Genomic DNA, 19,081 nt, shown 5'->3' on the forward strand with positions numbered 1-19,081 from the left:
TCTCAGCATCAGAGAAATAGATCAACTCACTTCTTCAAAGACAGAAGAGTCACAGGAAAGGAAAGAAGTGGAACCAAGTTAAGTATCCCAAAGCATGATACTGCAGTCAAAATCTTACTTAGAAAGCAGCCTTGGTTAAATTTTTGCTTCCAGGCTGGTTTGTGTTAAGAATAACAACCATTTCGCAACTGTTGAATAACACGCTACATTTGAGAGAGTACTTTTTCTCTTACCTCATGAAGTTCCTGGTTTTTACAGTCAACATCGAAGGGGCTTGTGTGGTACAGGCACTCACAGGTAGCACAGATCAAGTGTGTTGTTTCTAGGCTGAACGCTGGCGAACACCAGACCACCAGGATAGTCGATAACTCGAGAATCATCTGCAATGGGGTATTTTATGGTTAAGAGTTGATTTTACATTTTATAATTAATGAGTAGTATTTTCATGCAACTGAATTTTTGGGAATTGTTAACATTTGAATTACATATAGTTTCCTTTATAGATCGGGATTTTTTAAAATTTTTTATTTTGATCTAAGTCCTGTCTAAAACCGAGGTAATGAAATGTGACTTTGTACAATCATGGCAAGTCAGACCTGGATCTGCAGAATTGGCAGATAAAATAAGATGGCCAGTGGCTGTGACGGTGCAACAGTAAACATGTGGGACTAATTGACAGTGAGACGTGCCAAGGAATGCTGCCCATGGACAATCAAGAACTGGCAAATAGAATATAGTAAGAGAAATAACATAGCAAGGAACAGTTGGACATCCCAGCTTTCGAACCCGATCGGCTGTGTGTAATAAAGAGCAAATCGCCATCATACAGCATTTTCCCCTTGTAGAAAACTTATACTTGCTAAAATCCTTGCTCACCAAGCACCCACATTTTTTTTATTACATTTAAGATGACAAAGAGAAATGACGAAAGGATAACGCATGCAAATAAGCTGATAGATTTAGTGAGACTAATATCGAAGGCTGTCTTGAGCAGGATGTAGCATGGGCAACAAATGTTGGCACCTGAAAGACAACTCTTTGTTCTGTCTCGGTAACACGGTGATGATAATAAGATGTCATAAATATTTTATGACAATAAAATAAGTGCCAGCAAATAATCATGGTCATTTCAGTCATGTTTCATTTTCATTCTTATATTCTTTACTTCCTTACCCATGCTCTATTATCCCTGCTCCTCAAATAATTTTTCGATTTTACTAAATACCTCCTTCGCTCGTTTCACAACACTGCTTTTATTCCATCTTCCCTTGTCACTAGCCACTTCTCATGTATTCTCTTTTTATAAGCTCACTTCTCATCCCTAGTAAACTCTGTTGTCTTAATTACCTTTTACAGCTAAATTCTCACTCATCTCTAGCTTAAACCTACACACACACACACACACATACACACACACACACACACACATGACTGGAAAAGCGCTCAGCTGAAACACCGACACTAAAGTAAAAGTGTTTTTCTTTACCCTTCTGGAAATCGTGATCGAAAAAATAGAAACATCGTTTGTAAATATGAAAAGGTGAAATACCGTCAAAAGCAGTGTTTATTTTGGTCATATTCACTTCTAAGTTAATTGGTGTGATAAGTCATCAAAGTATTAAAGATGAAGTTACAATTATGAATACGTAGCAGACAGCATCGAAAAGTCGAAAATGAGCTGTATATAAATGATAGTGATATATATATATATATAGTACACACAGTACACACACACACACACACACACACACACACACACACACACACACACACACACACACACACACACACATATATATATATATATATATATATATATATATATATATATATATATATATATATATATATATCACTATCAATTACACAGCACATTTTCGACTTTTCGATGCTCTCTATATATATATTCATAATTTTAACTTCATCTTTAATATATTATATATATGACTCATCACACCAATTAACATATATAATATGAATATATAAAAATAAACACTGCTTTTGATGGTGTCTGCTTCTGTATTCATAATTGCAACTTCTTTTCATATTTACAAATGATGTTTTTCGATATTTTCACATTTTCGACTTTTCCATGCTGTCTGCTTCGTATTCATAATTATAACTTCATCTTGAATACTTTGATGATGATTTTATTTTTTTTATTAAGGTCTCCAGAAATACAAAGAACAACACTTGTACTTTTGTATGAACGTTTCAGCTGCACTCTCTTTTCCAAAGTCAAATAGAGAATCAGTTAAAAATGGGGTGGTTGTCTGAGTAAATCAGACCAGCTCTGGTTAGAAAAACAGATAACCCAACGCCCGTATCTGTCACTGATCTGCAAAAAAAAAAAGGAATAAAATAAATAGGAAAGAAACAAGAGAAAGCGTTAATCTTGGAGGTAGCTACGGTACAGGCTCGCTATTTATTAGAAACGAAGTGTGTGATAATTCCATCGCTTGGTACTCAAGAAAATGAACTCCTCAAACTAAACAATATGAGAATTGCTGACCTTTCGGTTTTTTGTGAAAAGTATTTTCATACGATGGAAGAGATATCAAGATCTTGGTAGTTCTGTTACAGAGTTCTCTCACCTTCAATTGCTCTGCAGAGACAGAAATTTTTTTTTATTCTTTAAAAGAAAGAGTCAGTATACGGGTGGTTTTTTTTTTTTTTTACTTAAAATCATAGTATTATAGGCGAGTGCCAAATAGTAAAACATGTTTCAGCTTACAACTGTTTTATGCACTTACACAGAAAAGTCAAGTTTCACTTCTTAAATGTACAAGAGATATACAGAACCTCTCACCTGTTCTGCATATTATTTTTTCCAGCACTTTTTTAACCATACACCTTTTCCCTTTCTGAGGGTTTGGTGCCCAACGAACGAAGTCTTTTTGGTTCACACCAGTAGCCTCGGGGTTTATTACCATTTACATACTGCTAGGAACATCGGGCACTTTATGTGTTTATTTATATACATGTATATAAGAAAAGGTAATTTTAAACACAAAGGCGCGGGTAAAGAAGGATGACATTTAAGAAACCATGAAGCTAACAGTTTATTTACATAGTATCCCTCTTACTTCATAGAAAATGGATACTCGCAGTTTCTTCTTGAAGAGAGAGAACGCTATGTGTTTAGTTTCTCTCGGTGACTAAATTTTCAATGTTTTGCTGACTCCTGCTTTCGGAACTATTCCTCAAACTCAGAAGTTATTTCTATAGAAAAAACTTTGGATTCATAACTGTTATGGAGAACATATGTGAACCAAGTCAAACGCTGAAATATGTATGTCAAAGAATAACTAAGGAACGAAAGATTCTCTAATAAAAGTAAAACATATCACTCATTGCTAATAACTCTATCATACCTGCATGTTGTTCACCTGCAAGATGATATTAGCTTATGTTCATTAAGAGTGGTTGATTTTTTTATCTGCTGATCGAAGGAAGATTTTTTTGTCTTGTAAAAGGCTGGCAAAGAGCATTTTGTCTCGGAGTTGAAGATCTTCAGAGGCCACAATCATTCGAAAGAGGAAAATGTTTCAGAAATAAAGCGAGGATAATACAAAAAAAGTTGAAGCATGTGGCACCAATATGATCTCTGTAAATATGGGAAGCCTTGGAAACAAAAGAATGTGCTGTTGCATTAGATGGTAAATTTTTCAGTACAACAGAAAGAAAGCTTAAAATCGAAAGTAACATCAAGTACGCAAATGTTGATTCATTAAATAGAATAACTGAACGCGAGCATATTATGAGTCTGATTATTAGTAAGACAAAATATTTGCTGGATATATGCATTTAACTCTTCTGATTATACTACAAACTAATCAGTTCTAACTTTATTTTCGCTAGTATCTGTTTTGATTTGCGGTTGGAGAGAGAGAGAATAGTGTTCGAAGAATACCTCAACCCCAAACTATACCATCCTATTTTTTAAGAACAGTAATCATTCCACTAGTGAGATTTAAAAAGGACAAGGGTTCGAGAACACTATTTTGTGACATATCGGACATAAAAATTAAGCCCAGTGAAAATGAATGAGGCCAAGCTGATAGCTTCCAGCACATAATTTCTGAAGTGTATTTATAAACATCTTATGGTTAGCCATGTCAAATACTGCAAGAAAGTCATTTGAACGAATCTGTACTTGTCAAAGTTGTAATGACCATACTACTTAGATCTAAAAGGTCGTTTGTCTGTAAGCATAATGGCTATCAAGTAGTCAGGCTTTAGGTCCAAGGTGCAGATAAATTTTTTCCTTCAAATATCTGTAAGCTCCATTTGCTTCTTGGTAACTCGTAGCAAAGTTCTTGCAGTTCAGCTGTGGGCAATTACATCCCCTTTATCATGGTATAGTCTTCTGAATGAAAAATCATGTCTGGGTTGATATCATTGTGGTCAGTGATGCATATTTTTTCAGGTCTTTTGATGTGGGTGCTCAGTGATGTCACATAGCAATAACACTGCAGTTTTCGTATCACATTTAGGATGAAATTTTCGTTAGTGAGAATTTTTATATTTTGATACCGAGAATATATTGATTTAACAGAAATATCAGTACATACGGATCAATGAGCAGTATGTTGATCATTTTAAATATCAGCTTTAATAATGGTAGAAACATCTGTTATCACCAAATCAAGCAGATTACCGGGGAACTGTGAGCTCTTTTATCACCTAGCGAAAGCCTGAAGATTGACGAAATCCCCAAAAAGACTGTCATGTTAATTAGTCGTCGCTATCTGGGTTTGTGATACACTAAAACAGACAAAGAGCCTAACTCTAAACGTCTGCTACGTTGGAGCAGTTAATAAAGATATACAATGAACACCCGCCACCTGGCTGCCAGTTAAGTACTACGTAGTGGGAAAGTAAAACGAATTCAGGAGGGATTTTGTAAATGACTGCTAGATAGAGAGCTTAAAAATCAAGAAATGCTATGAAAACGTAAATTTTCCTTTCCGAAACTATTGAAGTTTTCGTTCTTGCATGGTATGAAAGAGGTTGTCTTTCTAGTCTACAAGATGCGAACAGAAAATGATATGGAATTCTTAGTTACAGAAAATACCACAAATGCTGGGGATCACAGGTCAGGGTTACGATGGGGGCCAACATGCAGCCTACCGTAGAATACAGCGGTTTAGGTACTATACTGAAAGTGTACATGAGCCCGCAAACTCTCATATACTCGGACGTCTTTGCAGTTGCGGTGGATTTCCTTAAAATCTGTCTGAAAGTAGCGAGCATTATTCACCAGCTACTGATGTGGTGATGTCTTTTAAATAGTCAATGAGAAGCTCACTATGGAGCAAGAAAATGTCACGAAGGCGATGACACAAATCAAAACTCCAACTGAGATTTCCAAGCAAAGAAGGAAAAACAAAATAGCATCAAAATTCAGTTACAGTTGTACATCAGTGAATAAGTTTAATTTATTGAAAACTTTGGAAGGGTATTACTAAACCAATGTTCATTGCTAGTCCTTGGGCACAGTTGTTTAACCTTGCAGTAGTAGAAAAAGGTAAGAATTAATCCCAGAAACTATAATTGCTGAGCACTCACTATAAGTTCTTTGATGCAAGGCAAAAGCAAGTCTCAAAACTGACATTATTATAAACAAAATTCCAGTCACTTGCTGGGCAAGAATTTCCAGAGTACAGTGGTGTGAGAAGGAGCTGATATAGACTTTTATCAAATCTGGAAATGCTGCTGATTTCTTATAAAATCGTGAATATTATCCAGTACACAACACCCACTACCTAATTTACAATGGTTATGAAAAAAATAGTTTTGTGGTTACCCCAAAGCCAAAGGCAGCCCTGTAATCAATTTCAGCTAGTCTGGTCTCAAAACAAATACCAATCATGTCTTGAATATATGCTTACAGCCAGGAAAAAAGTACTAGAGTCAAGCAATATTTATAACAATCATACCGTCAGACTTTTCAGAAATCTCAGTGTTCATTGGAATGACAATGCTTGTAAAATCTGCATTGCAATCAGTACATACATATACCCCAATGGAACATGCAACGAATGGCGACATTTCACCTTATCTGCATGGAAGATAGAATCGAGAAAATATACTGAATTTAGGAAAAAGGGTCACGAATATCTTTAAAAACGAGATATAATTTGTTGATCTGGCTCTCTTAAATGTTTCCTGAGTAATTTAACCTGCGTCTCTTTAAAGAGAGTTTTGTCAGTGCCTGAGGAAAAGTCCATTAACACTACCTTTCTTGCAAACCGAGCTTGTTTAGCTTAACTATATCAGTCTTAGCCCCTCCATCAAAAGAATCCTTTATTACATGAAGGTTTCTTCGTGAATTTTTTTAATGATCTTGAATGCCTTATCTCATGCTACTGTGGCTGGATTATTTGAATAACTCCAAGTAATCAGAACATTTGAAAGAAAATGTGTTCAGGAAAAATGTAAAAAAAAAAAAAAATTATGTACGTAATATGTAGTATGCATGTTAATAACACATTTTCCAATATTCTTCACTTGATTATATAAACCGCTGTAAGTCGCCATGAAAGCATAATTTAAAAAAAATAAATGTCACGAAATATTTACAAATAATAAATGAGCAAGTATCCCCAAATTTTATTTTGCATTAATATTTCTGTGTAACACAGGGTAAAAATATATCAACAAGTTCTGTAATTGATACTGAATTTGCAGATTCGACCTTACTTGCAATTACATCAGCTGTTTGCGTCAGTAGCTTACATAGTAATCCTGACCAGGATTCATACGGTAAAGCAATGGGTAATAAGATTCTTGGTAGTTTACTCACAGCAAAGACGCCAAAATACGAGGGAAACGAAACGAATGTAAACAAAGAAGCGATGTGATCAATTTGAAAATCAAGCATGAAAATTAACTTCAGGTTCATACATTCTCAAATAGTTTGCTTTGTGGTTGATAAGCATTTTGATTGCTTTTAATGATATACAGTACATATAATGCGCAGAGCTTTGCAGTACACATATACTTATCATATTTCTTAATAACGGTCATGATAGAAAAATTAATAACGGTAAAAAGTGAATGTTTTTCGCCAATCGCCAGCTCCGATGAGTGTTTTGTTATACTTTAGTTTTTTTTTTTTTCGTTTCACAAAAAAAACTTTAAAACGAACGGAAAATGAGACCGCAACTGTAAGATGAAATAAGTGCGTAAACACGCTCATATGAAATGACATATCTGAATAGAATATGAAATGTTTTGGGGCGTACTTTAGGGTCCTTGGCAGAGGAACGTGTTTGGCGCAATTCATCATCCTTGTGTTGAAGTGAGACCAAAACATATTCGCGGCGGATTCTTTGTTTCCTTTCAAACGGTCGTCGGCTTTTATCTTGAGAATTTTGTGGTATTTGTCAATAGTGAAATATTCGTTTTCGTTTATAAATTGACAACGCCGCCAGTAAGATATTTGGGCAAGGACTGCTGCATGGTATCGCCGCATATAACGGAAGTTCGTGGAAGGTAGGCCAAGTGGCATAACACAATGTAAAACGATTTTAAAGTTTGTGAAAGTTATCTCTTCAAGAGTTCGTTATGAAATGTTCTTATTTTCCAACAAAGTATTGTTAACTTTGTAGTCTTTACTATATTCTGGTAATTAGCTTTTATAAACTGCTTTCGCAATTACTACTTATCCTTGCCTTTTCTGTGCGTTTATTTTTAAATTGTCGCATTTGTGTTTAGTTTCGCAATTTAAGGAATCTTTTTTTCAGATGTTTAACGCCTCTTAGCATCCACATTTCTCGACGGAATCCTTTTAGACTACCAGCCATTAAATGGCACCCAAGGCTCAAGGTAAGCTACTCAACCCAATCTGTTAAAATCTGTTAAAAACTGATGGTAAAGGTGTGCTGGATTCTTTGTGACCGGTCTTGTTTGTGTTGGTTACAAAGTTTTGAATTAAATCTGGACATGGTGGGTCGATGATGAATGTTAATCTATGCAGAAGTGAGACGAGTACTAAAATATGGGTTAACCCAAGTTCCATTAAATTTTAGCTCAAGTGTTTTTGAGTGAGGTTGTTGTAATTACTGAGTGGAAGCAAGTTTTTCAAAAGTAAAATTTTTCCGAGTAAGGTATTCAGTTATAGGAAGCAATACTTTCGTGGCATGAAAGATGACGTGGTCTGAAGTGGAGTTTAAATGGGTAGTAAAATGGGTTGTAAAAAGAACTGAATTATGGATATTTTAAGATTGTAAGAATAGTAAGGCCAGCTGGGAGGAGAGTATAACTTAGTGGATTTAGTTGGAAGTGTTAAAGGATGTATTTGTGAAGTAAGCCTAGATGTGTAAATGCATTTTGTGGAAGGTTTAGGCGATTAGTTTGTGTGAGGGTGTGTGCATAAAGGTATCCCTGCGAGTGTAAGCAACGGTTAGGAGAGTTACAAATTCTGACATTCTATAGTTAGGCACGGCTTGGTAGATAAACCAATTTCGTATTTTCATACCACCTGTCAATGTTCACCAGCATACTCTAACCTCCACCCTTTCAGGGGCGGTGCCCTTGTTGGGATGGAGGTGCTTCCATGATGTATATAGAAGGTCTTAGGACCTTCTATATACAGGTTCATGGGAGTTTTTTAATAAAAACCTCCACCCCTTCAGGGGCGGTGCCCTTGTTGGGATGGAGGTGCTCCCATGATGTATATGGAAGGTCTTAGGACCTTCTATATACAGGTTCATGGGAGTTTTTTAAAAAAAACCTCCACCCCTTCAGGGGCGGTGCCCTTGTTGGGATGGAGGTGCTCCCATGATGTTTATGGAAGGTCTTAGGACCTTCTATGTACAGGTTCATGGGAGTTTAAAAAACTAATATTTATTCTCTTTCAGGCGGTAATTACTCTTCTGTATTAATTAAGTTTGAAAGTATGGTTTATATTTAACACAAATACCTCAACCCAGTTTTTACCATGCCTTAAAGTGGCAGTATCTTTTGGAGATTCCTCCATACACTTTCACTTAAGGTGCTGAAGGACATAGTGAATTGTCTTAACTTCGTAGGAATAATCTTACTGTGCATGAGTGTTCTGCACAGACCCTGCCTTCGAGCAACTGAGCTCTAAAGTTTTTTAGCGGCTGAGGATTAACTTTTTTTTTTTTAGCTGCTGAGAAGGATTAAAGTTACTTTTCTCTTGAAAGATACTTTGTTCACTTATGACAGTTCATCTGCCATCACTTGTCCAGGTTACTGCTGCTTAAATTAGTTTGTTGGTTAGTGGTCCAGGAAGTGAGCCAAGCTCTCCTTCCTAGGCAAGGACAGTGCTGCCAAGGTTAGGCTGCATTGGAGTACTGACTAACCACTATGCTAGGCCATATGACAGTAACCATGTCGTGTATAAGCTTCAGGTGGTACTTGCTCCGGCCAAACATGGTTTTCCATTGTGGATCCTCATTTTTATTCAAAGTGAAACTCAAAATTCCCCATTTGGGGTTATCTGTGGCGTTGTATTAAGGCCTGGAAGTAACTTGCTTATAGTCTTGTTTCCATTTTAGACAATACTCAAAAGTAAAAAACCAAATTTCCTTTTTACAACAAAGGTTGTTTTTTGCCTCAGTTTTACGCAAAAACTAGCACTTTTAAGTTCAATAGGAAGTGAATAAGTTAAAGCAAACTAAAACATAACCACGTGTGTACCCCTCCCATGGGGGTGGTGCCATAATTTTACCTCAAGGTGCACTATAGGCATGACTTTGGGTTCTTAGCAGCGTCCCTTCGACTCCTAGCTGCAACCTCTTTCATTCTTTTTACTGTACCTCCGCTCGTGTTATGTTTCTTCCGCATTTTTGTACCCACTTTTAACAATTTTGTAGTTGAACTGGGTTTTCCTTTTGTTACACCTTTAAAACTTATCCTTAATTTCCCTTTCAGCGCTGAATTGACCTCAGGTACCAGCACTTAGCCTTTGGCATAAACTTATTTAAATTCCAATTCCACTTAACAGTTCCACACTTTTATCCAGGTTGTATGTAACCCATGTACGATCGTAAATATGAATACCTGTGTAGTAAGGTTTTGTTGACCCTGTCTCAGAGGAAGCTATGACATTACTTTGGCCATGCCAGGTTATATTAGGTTACTGTCTGGTTTTTCTCTATAATTATAGAGGTTCTGTTTGTTGCAAGAAAAAGTATGCTGGCATACTAATACTTCTTGAATCGAATTGGGTATTTTGGGATTTCCTTAAATTGTATATTTTTTCCTCTGGTCGTCCGAATTATCATTAAGCGTTGTTTAACTTCAGTAGCTTGCAGGTTCTGGAGGTATCTCTACTAGTTTGTAGAGCCATTGAAATTACTCTTTCCAGATACCTGAATGCCATGTTAAGTGATGTTCATTAACAGTACTTAAAAATTTGCATAATTAAGTTTGGGCAACAAAATCCACTGAAAACACAATCAATTGATTATCTTCTCGAGTCTTCTACTCGAGAAAGTGTTGTTCGAGCTCCAGAATAATCTCTTGAGCTAGCCAATTGAAATTCATTTTTCCTTGTATCTCGTGCAATGGTTCTTACCATACTTGCTGCTAAGGCAAATTTCCATTCTCAAAATTCACCATGTAATCATCTTTTGAACTTCTTTGGTTTGTATAATTTTCCATATTGCATACAAAGCTCTTCGCCGGTCTTTTTGAACTCTTGATGCACTTTTTTTTAAGACAATTTCTATGAAAATTTTTGTCTTAACTTTTCCGTCATTCATAATAAGAAATAGTTGTCTCGTACTTTCCTTCAATACCCCTTCAGTACTACTGTCGACTTGAGGCTTTCATTGTTCAAGGAGCTTTTGTTCTAAGAATTATGGTTTCAGTCTACTAACTTGCCAACTTTCTAATTTTACGAAATTTCCTTCAAAACAGCTTGCATATTTAATACGGGGTTCATGGTGAGCAGCACTACCGCTAAGGATCAGATATTTAAAAAATTAGTTTTTAACTATTCCGTGGGTAAGCACTGTCTGAATGGGAAAGCTACAGTGATTATGAATTGGTTTTAACAATGCTAAATGGAGTTTAATTATGTAACAGCATTTGGTAATTTTTGCGCGCGTAAGCATGCTAAATGGAGTTTAATTTTGTAACAGCATTTGGTAATTTTTGCGTGCGTAAGCACAAAGTTTATTTTTCGAGAGCTTCATGATTCACCTGTGCTCATGGCATTGAACTTTGAACATGTTTTTTCACCAGAACTTATCACTCATGGTCAGCCTATATTATATTTAAAATAACCGCTTAATTGTCATAAAATACTAAGTTTGATTTTAAGTTAACTTTCCGTTATGCAGTTGTACCTGTGCATTACAGGTTGACTTTTTGTCAGAGCTAGGGTAGGGTCCCCAGTAGGGGACTAAATTATACTATGTAAAGGAAAAATCACTTAAGTGCAGCACAGATGGTTCAGGAAAGCCATGTGGCACTTGAGGATTGTAATTACTTAAAACAGTTTTAACCGAAATGTTTTGCTCCTTGATTTTCAACAAGATATTGTGGAATATTCACTTTGGGAATGCAGGTGAGGTAATGTTTTACTTTATATTGCAGGAGAATTTTTTTTTTTTTACTAGAGCAAATGGTCCTTGCTTGGAAAAGCTACTGGGTTACATGAAATCTCTGAAGCAGTAATGATGACTGGTGGACGCGTTTAAGCTGACAAGACATTGCAGGAATGCTTTGAATACAGAGGTGACTACAGATGCAAGAAAGCAGAATTTCAACATTTTTTAGTGTGTTCCTACGTGAATAGCCAGCGCTTGGCCCGGGGCCTACATTTCATATTCTATTCATTCTGCAAGAATAATTAGCTTCAGTGCTTTAAGTGTTTGGAATAATTACTTGTAAATGTGATGATTCGATCCGATCCTTTTGTATGATTTGTAGAATAAAGCATAACTTACAGAATAAAGCATAACTTTTTGAAAATAACTGTCTAAAGCTTCATCCAGGTGGTTCAGACGTTTTAATGACTGTTCAACAAGGCTTTGTTCAATGAGATCTTATCGATCCTGCAGTTATTTGCTTAAGACTTGTATGATTAGTCTTAGGGAATTTAGTTTTCCACGTTAAAATTCTAGAGACTGGAATCGAGTTTAAAGATGGTCTCGTTTATTATAAATGTTCTAACCCCAGGACTTTTCAGTAGAATTACAAATGCCAAATGAGGCTGATTTATGAAAGATAATCGAAGAGACTGTTAAATTTAACCCAAGACAGGGTAAGAAGGTAAATGGAACAAAGAGGTTAACAAGGTAAATGGAAGTCTTTAATGTAGTTGAGTATTGACTTACCATTGCATTAGTTGTTGTTTACGGTGATGTTATCGGCTGAAAAAAAAATGCCGAATCTGGTTTCATACTATGTTTTATCTTTAACTAGGCACGATAAATAATGAAACTAGGTGTCATTGAAAGGAGGACTTAACTTTGTAACAGGGCTGTTGACAAATTAGAGGGCATTGGTTGTACTAGTACTGTCCCCTGTTGAAAAGGGATTGCTCTCAAATTATGTTTTAAGGAAAGTAAAAAATATTGATGGAATTCATAGAAAAATACCATCCAGAATTTTTCCGAGGTCCTAGAAAGTTTCAGTAAATTGAAATGCATGTAAGTGCCAAACGGAAAGCAGATTTGAGTTAAACGCATGTATTATTTGACAGTTAGGGGAAGTAGACAGATTTAGAACGTTGTGGAGTATTTCATAAACTAGTACATGGATTGGATTTTAGCCGAAAGGATTGACTGCTTTGAAAGCAATAGGTTTTTAGAAATTACGCGTTCCATAATTGTCATTACAAGGAAAATCGATGATAGTGAAATCTGTCCTGCCAACTTTAATATTAGTTTTGTTTCGTGTAACAGCGAGGAACTGGAGTGCTCTTCGTAAGATTGTCACCGTATTGTTATTGAAATGTCGAATATACATAGTTTTCGGACACTTCAAAGATCTGAATCTCGAACTGCTGTTCCCAAGGTCTATAGTTTTATAGACCCCAAAAAAGAATGAAGATGGAATGTTGTCGAATTTTTTTTCTAAATGTTTTGTAACCTGTAATACTAGAAGTTGCACAAAACTAACCAGTCATCCAAATGAATATGGTGAACGCCTGTATTCAGCGTTGCAAACCTGAATTAAACATTTTGCAAATTCTATAGTTTATTGGAGGCACCTCAAAGCTGAGTTTGTATGAGACTGGAGGACATGATGAATTATTCAAATGTGTAATCGTTCGTGGCAGCTTGCCGTTGCTCAGTGAGTCCAAAAAATTGCAATGGCACAAATTCGTGAGCGGATATTTCAGTGAAACGTCAAGTACTGTATGTCATAAATACTGCAGATATGATACACCCATAAGCCAAAAATACATTAACTTTTCAATGCCTGTTTCAAAAGAATATACTCATGTTGAAAAATGTATTGAGTGGATGAGAATTAAGAAAAAAAATAAATGAAGGGCTTGAATTCTTATAGTAATTTCACTGTTGTGAACCGTTTCACCTAGTATCCTTCGCTGCACGCATGGTATGTCCAAACGCAGATGGGGAACCGTATTGCCTAAGGGTGCCCCCATACCACTGTAAAATTTGCTATGAACGCACGTCGGCAAATTATCAAATATATTTCTCAAACAGGTTGAGAAAGACCCTAAATCTTAAGTGGCGAACGATCTTTGGCAAATGCTGGATAATCATATGAAGCACTGGTTAGGACTACCATTAAGTCGTTTGTGATGTGTGCGAAAAGCCATCGACGTGTTTTTAACATTTTTCTTGGTTGTGAACATCTCCAACGGAGGGCCAGACGAATTTTCTACAGTTCAATTCAATTTAAAAGATTTGACATATTACATGTATACATCTAATGGGGTGTATCATCGTGCTGGTACACCCTCCAAAATATTTTAAATCATTCACCTTCCAAAATTACTTATTCCAATAGAAATTGGGTAATTTCTTCAGAGTTCATATTATTAAAAAAATAACACCCCTGCTCTGGAACTGCGTCAACACTTCTATCCCTAAATTCTCAAAGTTGAGTACAGTACAATACATAATGTCAATGTATGTGAGTTTGGCTCGTCACATAATTTACATGAAAAATGATTACCATCACCAACATATTCCCAAGAATGCTCATTTCCTAACCTTAACCTCATTATAAATGGGTATTAAAAGATAAATGCAAATAATGCCTCGTGCTATTACTACCGCCTGCTAAAATCATGTCTCATGGCTCTTTATTTGACGAAAACTAACAATACCAACAGTAACAACAGAGGTTTTACATGTTCCATCTTTCGCTAATTTGTCAGCAACTTCATTGAAGTATTACCCATATGAGAAGGTATCTAGCAAAATTTGACATAAAAACCACTTCGTTCTATCTCATAAATCAAAGCCTTACATTGGTATACCAAATCAGCATTAGAAGGATCTTTACAATTCAGTGCAAGCAAAGCACTCTGGTACTCCACAAAAATATACACGTCTTGCTCTTTACCTGCGACAATTTTCAGTCCTTCGTGAATCGCACGTAACTCGGCTGTTATTGTAGAGCTATTATCCTGCACTCGTTTAGAAACTATCTCATCAGTAAATGTATTATCACCAAATTCTCGTATGAGAACTCCACATCCAACCTTCACTGCATTAACAGACCCATCACAATAAACATGAAAAACATTACATCTTGGTAAATTACATAACAATGGTAAGAACATTAACTCATTAGGATATGATACTGTATTTGTAATCATAACAATGTTATACAGTTTCCGTGAATAGCTGTTAGCTCGAATTGGAGCATGAAACCTTCCTGATAACTTGGCAATTATTATTCCCATACTTCTTTCCCCTCTTATCATTCGAACAACAGCAAGAGACAATTTCTCGAATAAGGTAAACTACGCTAGGCAAGTCTAATTCCATTCTCATTAATTTTATCCTGGTGTACATCCCAGTATGACACGCATGGCTTTGTTTTGGATAACCTCTAATTTCTTCAGTTCCTTCTCCGAATAGCTTACCAAACAAGCGCTGCATAATCGATACTGAGCACACCGTACTAATGTAAACCATCCTTAAAACCGGAATGCCTGCTCCGTTACCCCTGTTTGTTAGCACTTGTAATGGTTTAAGTCTCGCCAGGCAAACGTAGTTTATCTCGAACATGGTCTTTTTCAGAATTACATACATTTCGAGATACTTATAACTGTCGACTATCTCTAATACCTTCCCATTAAATAAAAAAAAGAACTATGTCTACAAGTATGTATGTTGGTCTTATTTTCATTTAGAACCAAACCCATAACGCAGACAAGTTTTGCAGCTCCGCCATTGTTAATGACAAAGTAGCATAATGGCCTGTCCACACTAGCGGGCATGCACTTCGGGCACTTCCAGCCGTTTATATTTTCTCTCGCTTCTGAAGCATCGTTACCAGTCAATCGCATCGTTCTAGCTCCGCACTCGGTTGGTCAGTATAGTGGAACGGGTTATGGGAACAGTGTTTGCCTGCCGATCAGGCTCGCTCGTCCTGACCAAGGTCTAGAGAATACATTCTCTAGACCTTGGTCCTGACAGGCCTTTAGAATGACATTGTATAAGAATATCATCAGCATAAATTACAATACCAGTACCTCTTGGAAATGTGTGGCTTGCAATTTTGTCCAATACATTAAACAAAGTAGGGCGCTTAATACTCCACCTTGTGGTTGTACTCAACTCCAGTAACATTAGATTCATGACCCTGGAACCACATTTTGGCTTTCCTTCCAGTTGGATAGCTCCGTAGCCACTTTAACAATAAAACCTTCACTCCTTTATTTGCCAGTTCTTCTAGGATTACCTCACCATTTGCCCTATCAAAGGCAGCCTCAAGTTCTACAAAAGTCCCACATCTGGCCCTGCTTTTGTTTAGTACTTTAATAACACAATCCGTTGTACTTTTATTTTTTCTAAAACCAAACAAATTATCAGATAGCTGTTCTCCAAAAAGTCTTCCCATTAATTTGCAAAAGCAGTATGTCAGAGATATAGGCCGATACTCTCCAATACTTTTAGGAACTTGAATCTTAAAGCTATCTTCCATTTTATAGGTAATCTGCCATTTGCACATGACAAATTAATTTAGTCCAACAGCTGACTATCATCAATTGCAATTAAACAATTATATGTTACTCCATCCATACCTGGGGCAGTAGACTTTCCTCGCTTGATAGCACACAACAACTCATTTCTAGTAAAGGGTATACAAGACTCATCTCTTATTCCTGCTTGCGTTTCCACCAAACGCTGCCTTTAGGCGACCTGTTTTTCAAACATGCCCAGGTGTTTAAGGAAAGCTTTTAAAAGTAGAAGTATCAGCCAACTTTTTCATTAATTCATCATTTAATTCCTCTTGCCTTGTTAACCTCATTCCACAAACTACCTAGAGATTTTATTAAATTCTCAATAATTCTCTCTTACTACTTTTCTTGTTTCTGACGTTCCTTCAGCTATTTGGATCATAGTTTCCCTATTTTGATCATCATACGGATTTAGACCCCATTTCCATTGTGCTTTCCTTAACAGTCTATTCCAGCTTTGCACAACTTTATCATCATGATACTTATTTTTGCACCAGGCTCTCGTATAACTTTCTTTAATCGTATGCAGAGTATCATCAGTAACACTGAGGAGGTCATCGAAAAATTTATTTTCTTCCTTACCATATCCCTCTGCTCTCTTATAATCTTGTCATCAATTAACCTTTTACTGTGTTCTCAGATATATTTTTTCCAGAAATTTGTTTTTTACACAGATTCCAAAATGATCTACAACCTGCTTCATATCCCATCTGCTCTCTTATAATCTTTGTTACCATTATCCATGGAAATTGGAATTCAGCATATTATTCAAAAGAACTTTTTTTGACATCAATCTAACTAAATTTTTTCCTGTTAGAATGAATATAGACGTTAAATTTTGATATCCATCCTTCATGGTAAATGAAAAAATTTTTGTACCATAACCGCAGCTAATTGATTTGTTCTAATAAAAGTAGTTAACCTCTTGCTCAGAATTATTACATCAATATCGATTCCTTCCTCTTGCAGGATAAAACATAAAACATACGAGTGAACATCAGTAGACCTTTTCTGTAGACTGTTTACATTCCATGATAAACATTCAAGTTTAGGTGGCGCCATTGTTAACTCAGGTTTCCATAAAATCTCTAACAAACAAAAGAATATTATTTTTAAGAGCGTCATCAGGTTGTTCCTTTTATTTCAGTACACCATCCAACAAAGTAGAGACATTTCGAGCAATATTATTATTGACCAAAACATCAGTTTGAGTACTTTCAACACTTCCATGCAGTTATTTGTTTTTACTTGCTGAACTCTTCCCAGCTTCAACATTCCTGTGTGAGCGATCATTAGTGACGTTACTATCACGCCACGGTTATTGTTAATCACCTTGCTCACTGACACCAAAAGCTTTGTGGAATATATTTTTAAAATGAATCTTACTTCTCTATCATGACAGCTGTATTTCCCGGGTCAGGCGGGAAATACAGCTATCATAATAGGGAGGTAAGTATTTAAAAGCTGCATTGTTATTTTAGGCGACGGAGTCTGTTTTATGCAAAGGAGAAAGACAAGGCTCGGTGAAATTTTTACTGGCCAACTTTATTGCGGTTCAGACCATTTTTCATGTTTTGATATATTTACATACCGAATGATTAGGCTTTTGCCAGTTACAGGAAGCACCCAACTACTAGAACCGACTTGTAATTGTAACCGTGTCATATTTGAAAAAAAATAGTTTTGAGTTTCAGAACCATAACATTTCGGTTCTGAAATCGCGAAGATGAAATGAAGATTTGGAAAAGATGCACTTTTGCAATAAAGAGAGCATGATTTATGATGTCCTGTTGATATTTTTAAACATTTATTTATAAACAAATGATTTTCATAAGAAAACGACCTGAAACGACCTACTATAAGAAAGTACACTTCACAAAAAAATAAAGCGGGGTCAAATTTTGAAGTTACGTCGTCTTCATGGTATTAGTTCTCTAGGCCCATCCATGATAATTTAATGTGTTTGATTAAATGCATAACTACAGACTGATTAAATGCATAACTACAGACTTCGTACCACCGGTAAAAGTAAACATTAAATAAAATAAAGGGGGATTAGGATTAATGGATACCGAATTAACAAAGTGCAAATGTCCAGGAAAGTCATTGTACTTATAACACTTGCAATGAATACATTTTATGATGCCGTTTAAGCAGACTCACCTTTATCACGAGTTTTAAGCCATGTAACGGGAATAGTTTGACCATAAGACCAATTTGTCTAAATGACTCAATTTACTTGCTGCTAATGAAACGATGTCGAGCATGTGATGCTAGCGTAGATATGATACAAACGTTTCTCTCTCTCTCTCTCTCTCTCTCTCTCTCTCTCTCTCTCTCTCTCTCTCTCTCTCTCTCTCTCTCATATATATATATATATATATATATATATATATATATATATATATATATATATATATATATATATATATGTGTGTGTGTGTATATATAATATATGTATAATATATATATATATATATATATATATATATATATATATATATATATATATATATATATATATATATATATATGTGTGTATATATACATATGTATAATATATATATATATATATATATATATATATATATATATATATACAAATCATGAAGCTACAAATGTCGTTTCATATCCAATTCACACTACTTGGGGATTATCCCCGATGGGGAATTAACACCAAAGGGGAATTTATAAGTGATAAATGGATTGGTCCACCCACCGGGCCATCTTGATGGCTCAGTGGGTAGACCGTTGACTGGAGTCGTTGGAAGGTAATTTGTGTCGAGGGATCGAGATCCGGCAGTGCCTATCCATTTATCAGTTATAAATTCTCCTTCGGTGATAATTCCCCATCGGGGATATTCCCGAAGTAGCGTGAATTGGATATTAAACGACATTTGTAGCTTCATGATTGTATATAAATCA

General features: G+C 35.8%; 1 protein-coding gene and 1 long non-coding RNA gene across 4 annotated transcripts in view; one reads left to right on the forward strand and one right to left on the reverse strand.

Annotated features, from left to right (window-relative positions):
* The window catches only part of LOC136840956 (leucine-rich repeat neuronal protein 3-like), a 389,337-nt gene that overhangs the window by 19,928 nt on the left and 350,328 nt on the right, over window positions 1-19,081 (reverse strand). For both annotated transcript variants that reach the window (XM_067107938.1, XM_067107937.1), the window contains exon 2: window positions 234-380. In XM_067107938.1, the coding sequence (XP_066964039.1) occupies window positions 234-380 (147 nt within the window). The remainder of the gene's footprint in view (window positions 1-233; window positions 381-19,081) is intronic.
* Window positions 7,328-13,179, forward strand: LOC136840955 (uncharacterized). 2 transcript variants are annotated; one of them, XR_010853798.1, is made up of 3 exons: window positions 7,328-7,500; window positions 7,752-7,833; window positions 11,601-11,938. It is a non-coding gene; the product is annotated as an uncharacterized lncRNA (long non-coding RNA). The 2 variants fall into 2 exon arrangements; XR_010853797.1 differs by having other exon boundaries at window positions 7,329-7,500; window positions 11,578-13,179.

The sequence above is a fragment of the Macrobrachium rosenbergii genome, chromosome 8 (assembly GCF_040412425.1).
Source record: "Macrobrachium rosenbergii isolate ZJJX-2024 chromosome 8, ASM4041242v1, whole genome shotgun sequence".
Taxonomy (NCBI): Eukaryota; Metazoa; Arthropoda; class Malacostraca; order Decapoda; family Palaemonidae; genus Macrobrachium; species Macrobrachium rosenbergii.